At 39.2% G+C, this 20,002-nt stretch overlaps 1 protein-coding gene across 1 annotated transcript in view; it reads right to left on the reverse strand.

The window, feature by feature from the left end:
* COL24A1 (collagen type XXIV alpha 1 chain) overlaps positions 1-20,002 on the reverse strand; it is a 3,617,818-nt gene that overhangs the window by 1,437,829 nt on the left and 2,159,987 nt on the right. Inside the window, exon 24 of the mRNA XM_044086026.1 lies at positions 6,443-6,487. Within this exon, the coding sequence (XP_043941961.1) occupies positions 6,443-6,487 (45 nt within the window). The remainder of the gene's footprint in view (positions 1-6,442; positions 6,488-20,002) is intronic.

Here is a 20,002-nt window from a genome sequence, read left to right on the forward strand (position 1 = left end):
ACTCAAAAGACCTAAAAAGAGGCAGAACTTCTTATTCATGAAACAGACTGTCTGAGAGTAGTTGGGGTACAGAGGAGTTACCTTTTTAAGGGTTAGCCTGGTGAATGGCATGAGCATAGACAAATATTCTAAAAATGTTTTTTCAGGAGTTTTTTAAACTGAGTAGTGGAGGTGGTAGAAGTTGTATGGCTTGGTAGGGTGTTCCATTTTTTGGCAATGGTCCTGGCAAAAGGGATTTGCCAGCATCACTTCTGTGCTTGATGACTTTTATGAGGTTTTGGTTGCTGGATTTAAGAGTTCTAGTGGGGATGTGTGGTTGTATGAGTTCCTGTAGTGCAGGGGTTAGGTTGGGAAAGTAGTAGAGTTTGTGAGCAGTAGATAGTTAGTTGAGTAGTAGCATATGAGGTAGCTCCAACCAGTTGACTTGCTTAAGTGACAGACAGTAATGGGACCTATAAGGGGATTCGGTAGCAAATTTAGCGATTTTGTTGTAATAAGATTCCATTTTATTTAGGTCGGTTTGCCGGAGATTAGTTAAGATGGGAGAGGCATATAAGAGGATGGATAGGAGATGGGTCCTTGCAATGGTTGCTTTAGTGTTATTAGTCATAAAGTGTTTATTCCTATAAAGGAGTCCAGGTTTTTTGTTAACTTTCTTGATGGTTTGAGCAATGTGGGTGTCGAATTTAAGATTTTTGTCAATTTCAATACCTAGCAGTTTTGTGTGTGTGGTAGAGCTGATTTGAGTGTTGTCTTTGGATTTGATGGAGAAGCTATCACTTAGAGGCGGTGGTTTTCCTGGGCCAAATATAATAAGTCTCTGTCATACATACATTACTATGATATTTACACTGTCAACAGGGCATACTTTACCCTTTCAAATGTGTACCTCCAATGTACTCTTTGCTTTCTCTTCTAATAATATGTAAAATACTTCCCCAAACATTTTCCTTTTTTATAGTTCATCTTCCAGGTTTTTGGTACTATTCATTGAAGAATCTATCATTCGACCCTATATGCCAGTGTTCAGCTAAAATGTTCTTAATCAAATCACTATTTGTGCCACAAGTAGTTAAAAGTCTAAACGCATTTTCCATTGTCCTTGCATTCTCTCGTATTGCAAATACATTGGTAGGCTTAAAACCTATTCTCTAGCATTTTGAACAATGGATGTAGAATACGCTCTATCATTTAGCTTATTAATATATCTTTCACCTCAGAACCAAAAATGTCATCATTATTACAATTTTTTCTCAACTTATAAACTGTGATTTGGGTATACTGTTTATATTATATCGTGGGTGGCAGCTTGTAGCTGAAAGTAAAGAATTTTCACTAAATATACTAACAAGGGGTGGAAGGTTGCCATAATGGTTAAAGTTTTTACCTTACAGACACAAGGTACAGGGTTTGATTCTAACATGGGGTAATTGGCTAGGCTTAAAATGGCCCACAGGGCAGTTAGCCTAGTACTAACCTATGACTCTATGACCCTATAAATATAATAAGAATGATCAATATATTCCAGATTCAAAAACAGCAGTAAAACCACTTCAAACTTTTATATTACTGAAAACCCGAAACACCAAAGCTACAAAAGATTGCAAAAGGAAAACAATTCCTTTTTGTGATCTTTACATCAAAACTCGTCCATAGCACTTGTCTAGACTGGATTAGCACACATCCTAATCCTAACCCTACATCTCAACTTAATAAAATCCCTTTCCATAACATTGCCACTATATAATATAGGCTCAGATACACACACAGACACATACTCAACACCACATTCTCACATACTCACAATCTTTTCTGTTATTCAGCCTTTCATCTAACCCTAACCTGCATACACTCACACACATGCATGCACACACACACACACACACACACACACACACACACACACACACACACACACACACACACACACACACACACACACACACACACACTCACACTTCATAAAAACTCACTTACCTCATTCAAAAAAATCTTTGTAAAAAATTATGTCATAAGTTGAACAAGTGTACATTTGATTAAAACTTTAGGTCCTACATGCATATGGGAGCAGTTAGCTCTGTTAAACATTGATTTTGTCAACAGACTAATCTGCGGTTGCTTTACACTGAACACTGGTCTGGTCAAATAAAGGCCTTTGCTGAGTTTTAAATGCCGAACTATCACTGTTGTGTATGGTATGTGCTTTGGGTTAAGGTAGTATCATTTCTTAATTCCAGAAGTTCAGATATACCAAGGGTTTTGGTATTGAGGTTGGAGTGATTTTGGGTAGAGATAGTGTTGACTGATTGGAGCGTATAGGTCTAGGTGTATGTCCAAGTGTCTTACCTAGTGGTACTTTTAGAAAAAGGGTTTTTTAGATGGTAATGCACAGGTTTGGAGTTAGCGGTGGGACAGAAGTAGGGTTAGGATCAGCACAAATTAGCAAGGTGAAGCATGAAATTCCTTTGCCCACCTTACTCATGTGTGCTAACCAAACTCTTATCTCTGCCACTAATCCTAACACTACGTTACCTTTTGAAAAAAAAAAAACATTCCCTAACAGTACCACTATTCGGACAAAATTTGTCTACTGGCATTGTTTTTTTTTTTAATTAATCATTCAGAAAGGTAATGTGTTTGTTGTCATACAGTGATCAGTAGAATTTTGATTATATGATTTTTTTTCAGGGAGGTTAAGTTTTGTATTGAAGGTGTCGACTTCGACTGAGTGTTGATTCTTCGAGTTGAGGTTTACTAATGCGTTTACATGCATATACACATACAGACATATGTGTAGGTTTGTTTATATTATGACTGGGTATTTGTCAAAGAATGGGAAATGTACATGGGTACAGCCACCAGTCAACCCTGTTCAGGAACCATTGCTTTCCTGCCACATTCACCAAGGCTACATATGTAAAGAGAGTGGCTGTACTTCATCCAAGCCTCACAGCAATGCAAGCTAGCTGCATACACAGCATTTCTATAGTATGTTCACAAAATTCTGTTTCACAATGCATAACAGCTCTGTGTAGTACACCACTGCTAGTTTATTTGGCAGTCTGAATATGCCTGAACTCTGCATCATTATCGCCTACACTAGCTACAGTATTCCAAATAATGTTTCTGAATTGAGAAGCTGAACCTTTAAGTGTGCAACGTAGTGCTTTTTCGAAGCAAGGCCATAATTTCTGCTGCAAAAAGAAGCAGAAACTCTAGCAGAAATCATTATATATTCCACTCAAGGTTCAAGCATATTAGGTTTCCTTAGTTGTTAAGTAATGGTGGAAAACATTTCTACTACTTTCTATGTGTAACTTGAAACACCAGATCAAATAAGGAAACACTTTTTTTCAACATATACAGGAGATAAAGACTTAAAATCCTAGAGTGTGTGATAAAACATGCTCCATTTCCTCATGGAGTGTTTCTTGGTTCCAAAACTTTTCAAGTATATTTGTATATGTAAGTGGTGACAAGATAACCTAATATGGAGTGATTAGTAGGATACATTCTACTTTAATACAGAACCTTATAAAATAAGGTACACTTCACTGCCATTTTTTGTAGCTTTCCCCTTGATTCTTTATAATTGACAAACCTGATTGCCTCCAAATGACAGGGATGGTTGATATTCCTGTTCACCCTTGCCTCACCTCACTCAACAAAATATGTCAATTCACACCTGAGTTCTACCAGTACATCTTAAAATACTTAAATAAGGCAATTAAGAGCAACCTCTTTCTAAAAGAGTTATCCTCCTGGATAAAATCACATCTAATCAGCTTATATTTTCTCCCCATTTTACACAATATTGCATAAACATTGCCATTAGCTTACTCCCTTCTACATCATGTTTACCCTTTTGGGGTTTACTCTCGTTTCCCTCTTTCTGCATTCCCCATGACTACCTTCCCTCTCCTCTACTTCCTACATATGTTGATATTATATTCCCATCCACTTCCTTTCCCTTAATATCCATGCTTTAACATTCACTCCAGAACTTGTCTTATGCTGCCTTCATCTAACCTCTCTCACCCTCTTCCCTCATGACAGAAAAGAATCATTAGTGCCAGAACCCACGTTTCAATGTCTGTTGCATAAAAGCTAGTATTCAGCCATTGTCACTTGCTTTTCCTCTTTGAAGATGTGAGGATTCATTCACCACATTGCATTTTGATTTCTAGGGAGTTAAAGTTGGCCATGTCAACCTCTAGAATGTTAAAAAAAGATAACTATCTGGAACCCTATACCTGGCAGTTAGCAGTCATATTTATAATTATATCCTGGCTAAAATAAATACATTATTTTTACAATAACTATGAAAAAGTAGTTTTAAGAGTAAAAAAAAAGGGGTCAGGAATCCACAAATGGGGATGACAGTCTTTTATTGGTATTCGATAAATAGCCTAATCCATCATGTAAACATCTCCAGCTGTTCAAAACATACCCGACTGCTGATAACAAAACTCTTCACTGGGAAGTCCGTCAGAGAATTAGGCAGTGCATAATTTATATTATTTTTTCCTCCAACACCTGAAACCACTGATAGAAAACAGAAAATGGCCAGTGTAAAAAATGAAACCTGACTTTTTAAAACTAAAAAAATATTATGCTGATAATACAGCATAAAGCCTGACATAAAACAGCATCAAACAAAAATGGACATATAAAATCACTTTACCAGACAGTTTACAAAAATTCACTCAACCACCCTGAAATGAGTACCAAAAGTATTTCGATGGTAAACCTACTCTCCTGTCTTGTTAATCAGGTTTTAAGTACCTCAGGAAGCAAACAAGAAGGTACAACGAGACCGGCATTTTTTCATACATTCCATATATAACTGAAGTATAAGCAATGCAGCAGTATGTGATGACAGTGGTTTGCTGAGTTATATGAAACTCTAGAAGCTTATAGAGGATTTCTACTCTGTCCATATTAAATTAATTTCAGTATAATGTGCCTTGAGATATGACAGCAGACTTCTAATGTTTGTGACAAAATGAATCAGAGCAGTTGGCAGATGGTGTATGTGTATTGTAGTGGGATAGCAAGAACAGCTGTGACGTGCCTGACTCACCATTGTAATGGTTAAATTAAGAAAAAAAATATTAGTGTATATTTTACACTTACTGTCTAAGAGTCCAGGCCTGTACAGCAAAGTAAATAAAGCAATGCAATTTTTAGTTAAGTACATCTTTGCTTAGAAAGATGACTGAAGAGTTTACCACCATCCTCATAAATTTATTTTCCTTGGCATTTAAGCATGGTTCATGGAACTATAAGTTTTAAAGTTCATAACGTGCCAGAATAAGAAATAATTTCAGAATATTTCATTTCAGGGCATTCCAAAGATAAACATACTCTTTCTTTGGAAATGTTATTTGTTTCTCTAGCAACCATCTCAGGTTTGTTTGCACTGATAAGAAAATATTCCTTTTTTTTTTAAATGCCTGAATTTAGAGTGTGGCAGTATACACAAAGTCATCTATTTGGTCTTTCAGTTACTTTATGATCAGCTAGAGTGTACCTGCCAAAAAATTTTACAGCAGTCCTAGCACAACACTTTGAAGTCAAAGACGAGGAATGTTCTTGTGCAGAAATACTGGGATGCCATCTTTCTGATACTGAAAACCAGACCTAAGACATGCCCCCTGCACTACCTGTAATTCTGCCCAGCCCATGTTTTAACCCATGTTCACACCCATTTTATGATGTAAATGCATAAGTCATTAGGGTGGAAAGTCCCTTCCAGTTAATTTATTTTATTTTTTTTACCTAATCTCAAACTTCCTCACATTAGTCTCTTTTTTATTTCTTTTTTTTAAATATCTATGACTCCACTGCATTAGTGATGTGTTTTACAAACTCTGGCATTCTGTTCACGCTGCTTAACAGAACAATAGTTTGTACAGTGCTTTCTGGACAACTGAAGAATCATTCTGATTTCTGCATAGTCCGGAAAAATATCAAATTGGTGGCAAGCCTACTGCAGGTGGAATGTAGTACATCAAATAATACCTGTATGAGTTCAATATATGGAATGGTGGTGAAATTATATATTTTGCCAAAAAAAAAAACAGTTTCAAGTCCACTTCAAGAAACTTCAAAATCTCTTGATCTTGAAGTCCAGGGAATTTGAGAGTGTGGCAGGGCTTCTCTTCCCAGAGGAAAATGTGCTTTCTTTTGTACTGTTACCTCTGAGGTTGCAGTAATGCTGGTCTGTTTTAGTAACTATTGTGACATTCAATGAATGACACATCAGATATTATGATACTAAACTGAAGAACAGAAACTGATCTAGTAATTGTTTCTAAAAAGTAAGCAGATCAGGACAAGGGACGAACTTAACTAAAACAAAAAAGAATAGAAGTGTTCTACATATAAAAGCAAATATGTTTTAGAATATGCACAATCAAGAACAGGAAATTTAACTTACAATTTCGCCAACTTTACCAATGCCTCCAGAGTCACCAGGCTCTCCCTGTTAGAAAGAGCACAATACAATAAGGTTTCAGTATTAACTTGCACAAATTTAGACATGAATCTATATCAAGCACAGTTAAACATTCCTTAGTTTGTGGAATGCATGTTATTAACATGTTTAACTAACATGCAGCATGTTTCTGACATATTCCTTTCACTTAATATAGGACTCGCATTGGACTATGTAAACTGTAAATTTTTGCAAAGGTCCATTTGGCATGCTCCATGATATATCTCAGGACATCAGACATTTGGGAGACCAGATTTACTTTTAGTTTAGGTTTGATGCATTTATTTTACATCCCTTTACATACTGTATGATAAAGCTGGGCAATATGATCATCTTGTTAGATTCACAGTCAACTCATCACTGGCTGCTAGCTTCAATACTATCCTCATGCACGATGGGTGAAACACAGTTGGACTTAACCAATCTAATACAGATCACAAAGATCATCGCTGTGATCTGATATCACCACACCCTGGAGAAGAAAATGCAGTTCTGTTCTGAAGTAGCATATTGTACACAAATCAGCAATTCAAAATATTTGCATGCATATTTCATAACTTTCATAATGTTCAAATTTTGAAAACGTCCAGTATCAAAGTATTTGACATTTTGAAACATTTAGCATGCACATGCCTTTGTTTTGAAAAAGTACTACCATGAAAACCTTCAACATTACTGTATAGCAATTTCATTTTTGGAAGTAACAGAAAATATTTAGACTTTTACAGTTTCTAAGCACAGTTTCCTGTTAGCAATTACTTTAGCTATTACTTAACTGTTCTGGAGCCATCCTAGGTCTTGTTATCCCACCAGAAGCCTTATTCCATGCCTTTGTGAAGTAACCCTCACAGATAATGATAATGAAGAGCATCCTGTGTGATATATCACTATTGGCTAATGTATCTCTAGCCAGTACTCTATTATGTCTCCTTTTAGAAAAAAATGTCACTTCTAGGTAATAAGTCGCTTTTTGGCAATGTGTCGCTTTTCGGTAGACTGTGACTAGTCTAGTCATCAGACTCTGAACACACTGACGCAGATTCTCACACACCATAGAATCCTCCTAGTTGTGGTATTTGCTGACCTGACTGACAGATAACTACTCTGTTTGTCATCTCAGGAACAGCCGTGTATCTTCTATTTCTCCTTTCTACAGCTCCATCATAAACTTAGATTATGTATAATCCCAGTTTTACAGATCTGACAGCAGTCAAGCTTGTTGTCTCCCATTTCCTTTTGTCATATAACTAGACAAGGACTGTTTAACCTGCATTCAAGTCAGTCAAGGAATGAGCAGAATCTCTCCTTTCTCACATCCAACATAGCCAGTACCAACTTTTCAAATTAATCTGCAGCATCAGGATGGGGGTGTGTCTGGGAAGGGAGTACCACTCTTCTCTACCGTTAGAACTGCCTACTGGAAAGGTGGGCTTCCCCAAAGCAACTACATCATTCTCAGTCATGCTTACCTCTTGGGAGACCTTCCAGAGAAGGCTGGGTGCTGGAGCATAGTCCTTGAAAGTGCACAGACCAGAACCAGAAGAAGGTTCAACATCATAGAACCTCTGTACAGAATGGTTTGCATCACCAAGGGGAGCTGGGCACTGAAGGTAAACTTCCTTCACCACAGCCTTCAAGTTCTTCAAGCCAATGTCGGGGACTTAGCAGAATGGAGACTGGTAGTGGAATATAAACTCCTGAAGATTCAAGAAGAGGAAGACAGCTTACCTGAGGAAACTTCCTGTGGTGATGTAATAATACATTATTTCATTTAGTATGCTATCAGTATATTATTCTGGTGTCTACTGAATTAATTTACTGCAAAGTGCTGCATCATGGCTTCCTGACTGTGAACTTGACCAGCTGCAGCTTGTTTAAATCTTCACACCTCATCTAGTTATTTACTTATGAAGGTATCAAGACACCATTATATAATGAGTCTTCTGTGAGAGCTACACTGCCTGCCAGTATGGCGGCAGTTCATTTATAAAGTTCTGGTCAGGAGCTTTACACAGCTAATCACCTCTGCCACCAGAATCAATAAAAATTCTGATGGACACTTAATTTTGGATTGGTTCCCTACCAACAAATGACACAGAATTCAAACATTTGGTTGTCTGTGAGATACAATAACGGACCACCTTCCTACCTATGCAGTCAGAAACTACAAGTACCCAATCCAAAAACATCATTTATAACCAAATAAGTAAAACAACAAAATTTAACAAAGTCACCTTTATCAATACTCTGAACTAATATAACTGGAACATTTTAAAATTCATGCCATTAGATGCAGCTGTCTCGTTTTTTAATGAAACCTCTATAAATATGCTAAGAGCCTAGCCCCTGTAAAAAGAGTGACAGAACTTCCTTTGAAGAGAATGGAATTGGGCTCCCACAGCTGTGAGGGTCTTACTCTTCTCTTCCCTGTTTTCTATATGCCTATCCACTTCCTCACCAAACAGGAAGGAACCCGTGAAAGGGAAATCAATGAAAGTTACCTTTGTAGCCTCCTCAAAATCAATAAGTTAGAGTCAGACATGCCAATGCATGGCACAGACAGTTGCTAAAGCACTGGATAAACCATCAGCCATGCTATAAGCAATGCAGGCCATGTGGTTTATGAGCAATAAGGATTTGGCACTGAAATCATGTATCACCTTTCTCGTCACTTTAACAGGGATGAATTGATCTGCTGTGATAATCTGGTCCACAAGTTCCCTGTGAAAGTAAATCACATGAGCGAGGTAGTTCAGCACCTCAAAGAAAGGGCTGAGAACCTGAATAATGACCAATTTAAAACAATGAAACCATCATGCTTCAAAGTGAGAAAATCTGGAAAGACTGGCACAAAAGAAGAATACAAAGTGTACTTCACCCATTTAGTCTTATCAAAAATCTCACTAAGGACAGCATTAAAATGTATACACAAACCTATTATACTAACCTGAAATGCAAACATTAAAAAAATCCAAGACTTTTTTTGGTCATCACTAAACAAATGAATACATCCCGGCCAAACTACTACGCCCTCGCCTTCTACTTCTACTTCTAACATCACTAACTCAATGTCGTCTCACTTCAACTCTTACTTTACACTGGCAGTACTATCTCTGATTAATAATAGCAAATCACTGGTCTCTCTCCTCCCATCCTGTCCTAAGCAGTCAGTCATTCTCCCCTCCTCCTCTAGTTTAAGAAAACATTTGTTGAAACTAAAACCAACCTCTTTACCTGGCAACCAACTTCCAAAAGAATAACTAAACATAGCAGCAGATGTTGTCGCCTTCCCAGTATCCAAGTCAAATGGAAACAAAATCTATCTTCCTTTCTACCAGTCACTGTCGGCTTCCCACATGGAATTCTGTGCTCCCAGAACTCCACTGAATTTTTTTTTACATTTTTCCTTTTAAAATCCAGAGCACTGTATGGTATCATGACATTTTTTGAGGATACCTTCTGTAATGAAATGATTTACCAGCCAGTAATATCTAGCATATTAAGGGCAGGGTATAAGACACAAAATGACACTAAGGCTGTTAATCTAGAATACACTGCAGTGGAGATATTAACCATTGTTTTGTCACTGTTTATCATATTTTCATATTAACATTCATATTCTCATAACAACGTGAGCTACTTGCATCTCAAGGCATAGTGAATTCAGGATGGTAGACATAAATATACATTGCCACTGTCCATGCACAATATACTATGCTACAGATATTTATTTATTTATTTATTTGAATTTGTTTAACTGTGTAGAAGGTAGAACTTTGATTACAATAGACCAATTTCAGGTTAAGCCTGGACGACAAACAAAATATAAAAAATGGGAAAAAAAAAGAAAGAAAGAAAAGAAAAAAATACAGAGGTAACAATGTAACAGAAAAAGAATACAACAATGAAACAATAATGATACCTATGTCAGTCAATATGGTACAGCTGTACACAGCTACGGCTAAGGGAGAAATAGTGGTGGAGATAGCAAAAGTAGTAATAGCTGTAATGTTGAAGGAAGAAGGAAATTTAAGTAGTTGATAGAAAGAGTAAGGGAGGCACAGAGGTCAGAGAAATGGGAAGAGAGCACGGGATGTTTGAAGTGACAGAAATTATAACATTAATAGTGATGTCCCTGCAAGTAGGGATAGCAGTTTGTAGTAAGAATAATACACATAAACAGATAACAGGAGCAGAACAGCAGCAAGAGATGTGGGTATTCTGAGGGGGGAGTGTTTTATATAATATAATTTGATGAGGAGAATATATCTGGGAGGGGGACTGAGTCTGGCAGAGCCTTTGCGTTTCCAGGCTGCATATTTGCGTTAAGAAGTGATTTAGCTCTTTTCTGAAAGAGTTAAAGGAAGACAACTCTTTTATATGTACTGGAAGAGATTTCCACGTCTGTGGTACTAGCATAGAGAAACAGTGATGGTCTTTATTTTTGCAGATGATGGCAGTTTGTAAGGACTGCTGTTGATAATTTGGGGTATGTGGATGCAGGCGTTTGGCATAGATGTTGAAATAATTCTCGGCTGAGTAATTTAAAGATCGTGGACCCAAAAATTAATTTTACTTAAATAGTGATGGGAACAGAAGGCATGAGACCTTCCTTGCCTAAAATAGTAGGGAGTTGCTTTTAATTTTTGTGACATTGATGTGGCATTGGAAGTTTAGATGTTGGCGTAGCAAAATTCCTAGGTGTCTAAAGTGTTGTGTATTTTCTAATTGTGTCTTAACTGTTGAAGTTAATATCCAGCCCTTGGGGAATGAGGAACGTGTTTTTTATAGTTTCAAATATCATTCACTTGGGGGGGGGTGGAATTTAAGATAAGTTGTTAAGTGCACTGTTAATTTTTTGACAGTAATCATGAAAACATGCAATAATTTTGTACATTAATATTTCTAAAAGCAGCTGACTCTCAAACTATAGTGAAAATGGTAATTATGTTCTTATCATGATGCTGGATCTTTACATTCTTGTCTGTTTGATACAGCTTATGGGTTCTTGAGTTGCTTGTAGAAATACGCTGGCAAAATTAGTGCTCAGCCTTGTGCCCCATTAAAAATTATTTTCCCACAATACCCTTTGTGTGTGGAGATAACTCAGATCAAGTTTGGTGCCAGTTAGTGAAGCAGGATCCAAGGTAGTCTATGACAAAAAAAATAGAATTGTCTTTGTGTTTTACAAGGTGACAGTCTGTTAGGGCGAATGGAAGGTGGGTTGTCATATCTAACAGATAAGAATGAAAGGATCCGGTTTTATGGTAAGGTACACAATTACAGTATCCTACTTATTCAATCTGTGTGATCTGACTTATTGGTCAGAATCTGCAGCTACCAAAATATGTGAGGGGTACCATGACAGGAGACTCCTGAGAATAGTAGCTCCAAAGGAAGCCTTATACATTGATATAGCATCTAATTTGTAAAGCTTAACAAAAGTATGCAATGTAGACCATGTTGCCACTGAGCAAATCTCATCAACTGAAGAATTTCTAAAGAAGTTAGGTGAAGTCAAGCTAAAGACGATTACAAGTCATTTTTAGTTATGTTTGCAATCCCTATGCGCAGAGCTGATTATGAATAATGTTACCTATGCTGAGGAAATAGCGAACCTACTGGCTGATACATTTAGCTCTAACTTTACACCTCTCTCCCCCTCCATTTGTCCTTCAAACTATACCCGAAACTGACTCACTTCCAGCTAACAAGACTAAATCCTAAAAGTGATATCAAAGGCTAAAAATACTGCATCAATGGGTCCTGACAATATCCCTGGATACATCTTAAATAGCATAAAGTACGATTTAGCCACATCTCCTAACAACACTGTTCAATCTCAGCCTCCATACAGGTTTTGTATCAAGTAAATGATGAATAGCTGCAATCATTCCCCTGCATAAGAGAGGACTTTCCACAAACCCAAGCAATTACAAACCCATAAGTCTGACCAGCCGCCTATGCAAAGCCATGGAAAGACCTATCATGGAACTAATCAATCAGAACATAGGGAACATTCGAACACTGGACCATCTCAGTTTGGATTTGTAAAATACAGGTCATTCTTATTCAACCTGATGGATTATCACTAACACAAAGGATGAAGGCAAAATGGTACATACCACATACCTCAACCTGGCCAAAGCTTTTGATACAACTCCCCACTCAGGCATAGCAGAAAAGCTAAATAAACTGGGAATAAACCCCTTTGTCACCTGCTGGATTGTTAACTGGCTCACAGATAATATATAGGACGTCAAAATAGGGGAAAGTTACTTCCACAAAGAGACCAGTCATCAGTGGAGACACCAGGGTTCTGTACCAAGACCACTCCCATTTGGCATCTACTTTTTCTGACATAAAAGCAAATCTCAAAGAGCTCCGGCTGGCTAAGTTTGCAGATGACTGCCAGCTAGGAGCAGTCATTGAATACTCAAATGACTTAGCCATCCTGTAGCAAGGTTTATCCCAAATGACTAACTGGTGCCGAAATCATGGACTCAAACTAAAAGTTAAAAAAATGTATTATAGTACCCTTTGGGAAGTCATCTACCCCGGGAAACTACCACATAGACAATACACCCATAAGAGTTGACATAGTTGATCAGGATTTTGGAAGTTATGTGGACAGTGGCACCTTACTTTTGACCAAAATGTATCCACTGTTGTAAAAAAGTGTTTCTATACTGCGCAGCTTATAAACAAGGAATTGTATCTAGATCTAGGGATGCCATTGTCCCCTTTACTTAGCCCTTGTTAGACCAGCCATTGAATATAGTTCCCCCTTTGGCATGTATCTGTCCAGACATATGCAACAACTGTAACACCCATATAGATACCTTACTGAAGGCTTAAACAACATGTCCTCCTACACAGACCATCTCAAAGCCCTGTCATTATATTTGGTATCCTACAGACTGTGAAGAGGTGACCTGTGTCTGGCATACAAGGCATCCTCCGACCCAATACTGTTGGATTTACTACTGCACATCAGCAAGTCAAATGGCACCAGAAATACTCAGTCTAGGGATCTAACGCTCTTCTGCAACATCAAGAGAATGGTTTGGAGGGACAGGTATATCTTGCACAAAACACCATTGCTGTGGAAAAGACACCCCATCCCCATAACACAAAGTTCTTCCCTATCCATATTCAAGCAAAACTTGGATCTACGGATGGGAAACAGAAAATACCCCAGGACTGCCCCTTGTACAATTAATGGACACAGGCAACTCCTAAATGTTTTATCCCATGCATGGGTCCCCTCAAGTTATTTGTGGTATGATGCCAGTTATTCTTATTAGGAGTAATAAATAATTATCAACCAAATTATCCAATTTATAACCAAATGGGATAGGTTATTTTGAGCACAAAAAGAGAAACTGGCTAGGATTAAAATGGTCTGCAAAGCAGCTAGCCTAGTACTTACCTATGAATCTATGAAGTGGTAACAGAGCTGGTGGAATGGGCCTTATTTTTGCATGGTGAAAGGTGATTCTGAATTGAATACACATAAGAAATGCAACTAGTCAGGATGACTTTGGGCACTCATGACCCCACTTCACTGACTGTAAAGGAGATGAAGAGCTGTGAGTCTTTTCTGAAGGATTTGGTTCTATGCAGGTAGAATCTAAGTTGCCTATGCATGTCTAGAATATGTCAGATATATTCACCTTTATTTGAATGATTTTGAAAGAAGACTAGCAAGTAAATAAGCTCATATTTGCCTCAGAAACCACCTTGTGGAAAAAACAGTGAATGGTACATAGTGGCACTCTGTTCTTATAAAACATCATCTAAAAGACTGAAGAAGATAGGCCTGAAATTTGGATACTCTTCTGTCAGACGGAAAAAAAATTAAAAAGGATAATGGGTAAATCCAATGGTATAAACAAAACAACATAGCAAAAACAAGCCTGGAACCACATGCAGGAAAAAGCTTTATTAAATAATCCATAAGTACTTTCATCTCAACAGGACATTTTTTCAAGTTATACAAAACACATTCATAAAACATCCAAAGTAAATATCATAATAAATCATGTGATCACATCTAATGAAGCAATTTCTTCATGAGTAATTTTGGTTTAAAGGAGTAGTACTCATTCAAACAGGCAAACTACTCTTCTGTTAGATGCTACAGCCATCAAGAACAAAGTTTTCCAAGATAGAAACAAAAGTGCAGGGGATGCTGTCTCAAACAGAGACCTTGTTATAGGTTCCAGCATAAAACTGAGATCCCATGGAAGAACTGTTTTCATAACTGGGGGCCAAAGAAGGAAGATGCCCTTGGGAAAGGACTTGCAGAATTTTGAGAAGCAAGGGAGCAGGTTTTCTGTCCAGCATAATAGCTGGGAGTGGCTGGTAACTGCCCTTTAATTGTAGAGTAGCTGGAACCTGAGTCAAACATGTTAACCGAAAAGTGGGAAATATTTGAAACAGGAGCAGAAAAAGTTTAAGGATGCTCAGATCACAAAATGTTTCCACTTCCAGTGATAAACTTGTGCATGGATTCATTCTGGAAGACAGACTGAATACTAATTACAACATAAATCTAGATTATTGGCCACCATTTGGAGAAGTTAAGTGATTAACCTGAGATTGTGAAGGTCCGAATGAGGCTTCCTGGACGGGTGAGAAAATAGACTGTGTCTGGGATCCAATATTCAGGGGAGGGGGTGCTGAAGTGAGGCTTTAGAAAGGAAAACCAAATCTGCCAGGGCCAGTCAGGGGCAAGGAGGATCATGGTGGCTTTGCACCTGATCACTTTCTGTAGAATTCTAGGGATTAGAGGCAAAGGAGGACAAGCATAAGGTATCACAGGAGGTCACTGCTCAACCAGAACATCTCTTGGGGGCTGTCCCTCTTGAGGGATCATGGCAAAGAACTTGCTGCATTTGGTAACAGATGGGGAAGTAAATAGACTGCAGCAAGGCTGGTCCCTGTGGCTAAAAATCTGCTGTGTCACCTCTAGAGTGTGAAACCATTTGTAAGGCATTAGGATGGTCCTGCTTAGCCTGTCCACTTAGCAACTGATTTTCCCTGGGATATGTGTTCCAATTAGAAAGCGATGCAAAGCAATCTCCTACTGCCACACACTCACTGATTTCCAGCTGCTCAACCAGAACATCTCTTGGGGGCTGTCCCTCCTGAGGGATCATGGCAAAGAACTTGCTGCATTTGGCAGCAGATGGGGAAGTAAATAGACTGCAGCAAGGCTGGTCCCAGTGGCTGAAAATCTGCTGTATCACCTCTAGATTGAGAAACCATTTGTAAGGCATTAGGATGCCGTGCTTAGCCTGTCCACTTAGCAACTGATTTTCCCTGGGATATGTGTTCCAATTAGAAAGCGATGCAAAACAATCTCCTACTGCCACAATCTCACTGATTCCCAGCTGCTCAACCAGAACATCTCTTGGGGGCTGTCCCTCCTGAGGGATCATGGCAAAGAACTTGCTGCATTTGGCACCAGATGGGGAAGTAAACAGACTGCAGCAAGGCTGGTCCCAGTGGCTGAAAATCTACTGTATCACCTCTAGATTGAGAAACCATTTGTAAGGCATTAGGATGGTTCTGCTTAGCCTGTCCACTTAGCAACTGATTTTCCCTGGGGTGTGTGTTCCAATTAGAAAGCGATGCAAAGCAATCTCCTACTGCCACACTCTCACTAATTCCCAGCATAAGGGTCATGATCTATTTACCCCTTGTTTGTCATACTCCCCCTAGAGGGAGAGAGTCCAATAGTGGGTCTATATTACATGAACGAGTGATCAGAATGTCGAGTACAACATACTCGACACACTTTGATCACTCGATCATGTCATCGAAAGCTAAAAACATTGAAAAATACAAAATCGAAAGATTTTGTTTGTCCCACACCTAATATACAACACACACACATACAACCAATTCATACAAACCCCTACACACTCACATCACTCAATCACTCAAACACCTACACAAACACACATACTTTTAAAACAAAGTGGGGGGGCTTTGCCCCCCCAACTAAATATGCCAACTCCGAGATCGCTGTACATTGGGGAAAGGGCAATTTCCCGGTAATCGCTGGTGTCAGAAGTTGCTTTGCAATTACCGGAAAATTGCCCTTTCCCCAATGTACAGTGATCTCGGAGTTGGTATATTAAATAAAGCAGCCTCTTACGAAGCCATTCCAAACAGTGTAGCGTATTTACGTCACACACTACACTCACTAGGAAGGCCGACCAAAACATTTCGGAACTCCAAATTTCAACATTTGGAGTGTCCGATTACATGAACGTTCGATCAAAGTATGTCGAGTATCTTGTACTCGACATTTTGATTTCTCGGTCATGTAATATAGACCCCAGTAATTCTTGTAATGTCAGAAGGCCTGCCCACAACTTCAGGTCATTGATGTGAAGGGTGGCCTCCTGATAATGGTCACTCACCCCAGGCAGGAGGTATCCATGGTCACTACCACTGTTGGTGGCTGGAGGACAAAGGGTATCCTGGAATGCACACTGGGAATTTATCCAACATCGCAGCTGTTTCTTGCAAAACTCGGTTATGATAATCATGCTGAAAGAGGCTGAAAAACCTAAGACTATTTAGTAGCCACTGCAGAATTCTCATGTGGGAATGAGTGAAATGTACCACAAGAACAGATCAGGCTATTAGTCCCAGAACTCTGAGGACCAGAGCAGCAGTAGGAGAACTGTAAAGGAGGACAGCCTAGTTTGCATTCCTTTGCATCTGCATTATATCTGTGAAGTGACACTATTCATGTAGATGTGTCTGTTTGACACCTGATAATCTGAATGGTTTGTGTCATTTGAAGAACTGACTTCTAGTGATTTATGGATATGTCCAAAAGCAGACAGAGATGGAGGAAGTAGTCCATGGAATTCACTAATGATCCCATTTTAGGGCAGCTAGGAGCCAGTCATCAAGATAGAGGAAAGACTCAAATCCCATGTAGTTGCAGGTGAGCTAGGGGAAAGAGGGACGCTTGAAGACTGAAGGCAGGGCCCTAAACCTGAACTGACTGGCTTTCAGGCAGAAGCAAAGAAATCTCTGGGATGCTTTGGCTATTCTGAAATGAAGATATACATCCTAGAACAAATCCAGTCATTTACCTGAAGGCAAGGCAAAACTGACTGCACCATGACCATCCTGAACTGGGTCTTCTTCATATAATTGTTTAGATAACTGAGATCTAAAATAGAGCTGAGGTCCTTGCTTTTCTTTGGAAACAATAAAAAATGAAGATGCTAGTAATACTTTGCATCCTAGGTTCTTACTAGGCTAATGATTCATGAAGACCTTCAGAGGCCTACCCATGCTTCAAATTACAATTAACCCAGAGCCCTTTGTAATATTAGAACAAATAACCCAGGAGCAAGCAGACATTTGCATGTTAACCCTGTTCATAGGGGACAAGTGTGTCAATCTAGGTCTGTTTATGCTGATTGAAGATTCCAGCTGTTTCCTGGAGTCTCTAGAACTGATTCATGCTTGTGAAGTATTTCATGGCCCTAAGTGCAAAAAGTCCCTGAAGCATATGTCTGCATCTCAAATTGGCCCATAGCCCTTGAGTCCTTACTGGATGGATCACATTAACTGTATCCTCAGTCAGTTTTTTTCTTTGTTGCGAGTGGGGGGGGGGGGCTAAGAATTTTGTCAGGTTTCTGAGGTCCTGATTCGCATGAGTCAGGCTCTTGCCATGACCTCCTAATGGCCAGATCAATTAAATGGACCATCAGAGGAATTACTCTCTCGTAAGCCTCAAAAATAATCTTCTCATCCTCAGAGGATTTATCTCTGGGCCAGGATCCCTCTGCTGCATCAGCTCAAGGACCTCCACAAAAGTGGCATCTTCTGGAGGGGACTGGGGAAACGCTCAATCTTCTGAGTCAATTTCTGAAGTGAGTGACTCTGATGCGGAGTCAGTGTGCCTCCTTTTACCCATCATCTTTCTTGGAACATAACGGGGAGGGTGCTATGACCCAACTCCTCAAAAGTCTCCAACTGCTGTTCAGCAGTATTTCTGTAGACTGACTCTTGGCTCTGACCTATGTATACATGGTAGGATTGAGACAGAGAAGAAAGACATTCATGGGTTACAGCTGATCTTGTAGAAGATGGAGTGTCTAACTTCAATGGTGAAGAAATAATCCTCCCCATAACCTGGAAAATCACGCCAACCTGCTTCAGTAACTGGAATCATTCCTACCAAACAAGAAATGAGTGATAACAAGGAGGGTATCCCTGAAGAGAAATTGTGGAAGACTATGAGGAGGGGATAAACGCTGACAACTCAAAGGCTGAACTCTCTGGCAACAAGGGAGCCACACAAAACAACACTCATGAGTAAGTAGCAGACACGCTGTTGAGTCGATAGCTCTGGGACAAATGTAGCACCAAGAGTCCTGGCATCGTTTGCCATATCAGATCTCTTGAATGCCAAGCCAAGAACTCTGGGTGGCATTGAAGGAACAAAGTTTGGGACCAGGAATGGCTCCTTAACCATTGATGCCTAAACATGCACTGTAGAAGGAGTTAATACTGGGGGTGCTGGGCCAGCACTATCAGCCTTCAACAATGAAGAGGATGGGGGGATCCCTACTTTTATCTCTGTTATGAGTATAGCCTGCATCATACAATCCAGATCTGCTTCAGATGTAGTTCTATATAACATTAAGGATCAGAATGAAGAGATCTATGTTGGTTTTGAGGAAACTTTAAACAACGTTCTCTAATCAGGACCTGCTCAACAATCTCTTTGAGAATTTGTTTGTAAAAATGATTGGCTCTGACAGAGGTGGAGCTGAAGATGGAGAATGTGTTAGAGTCGACGCTCATGCTGACTCAGCCCTCAGCACTTCAGAGAAGAATAAAGTTCTGAATCCTCAGATCTTCTTTTACATGACTCGACTTCTTTAGATTTATGTTTTTAAGCATGTTAATCCTTGTCCAAAATTTTATTGGACTTCTCTACCTCTGGATATTGTCAGAATGAGCAAGGGATCCAAAGGCCTTGCAGACCAGGCAATCCCCCGAGAGATGCTCTGCTCCCAAGCAAACCATGCATAACTCATGGGTACCTTAGAATGGGATCTTATAGATGCATTTGTTCAGTTTTTAAAACTCTTTTCCATAATGGTAGAACAGTGTACACACACACACACACACACACACACACACACACACACACACACACACACACACACACACACACACACACAAAGAGAATAGAAAGTTTTTTAACAATATCAAATGTCAACAAAGACAAAACCCAACTACCCAACAAACATACTACTTGTAACAATATAACATAATATCTTCTTCTTCTTCCGGCTATTCCCAGTTAGGGGTCGCCACAGTGGATCACCTGTCCGCTCATGACTGGCAGTGGAGTTTTACGGTGTCGAGTTGCCAGCCCAGTGCCCAACCTTCCATGGAAGGCGCACACATGCACGCACTCACGCCTAGGGCCAATTTAGAGTATCCAATCCA

The sequence above is a fragment of the Protopterus annectens genome, chromosome 10.part0 (assembly GCF_019279795.1).
Source record: "Protopterus annectens isolate FY-2018-M chromosome 10.part0, PAN1.0, whole genome shotgun sequence".
Lineage (NCBI taxonomy): Eukaryota > Metazoa > Chordata > Ceratodontiformes > Protopteridae > Protopterus > Protopterus annectens.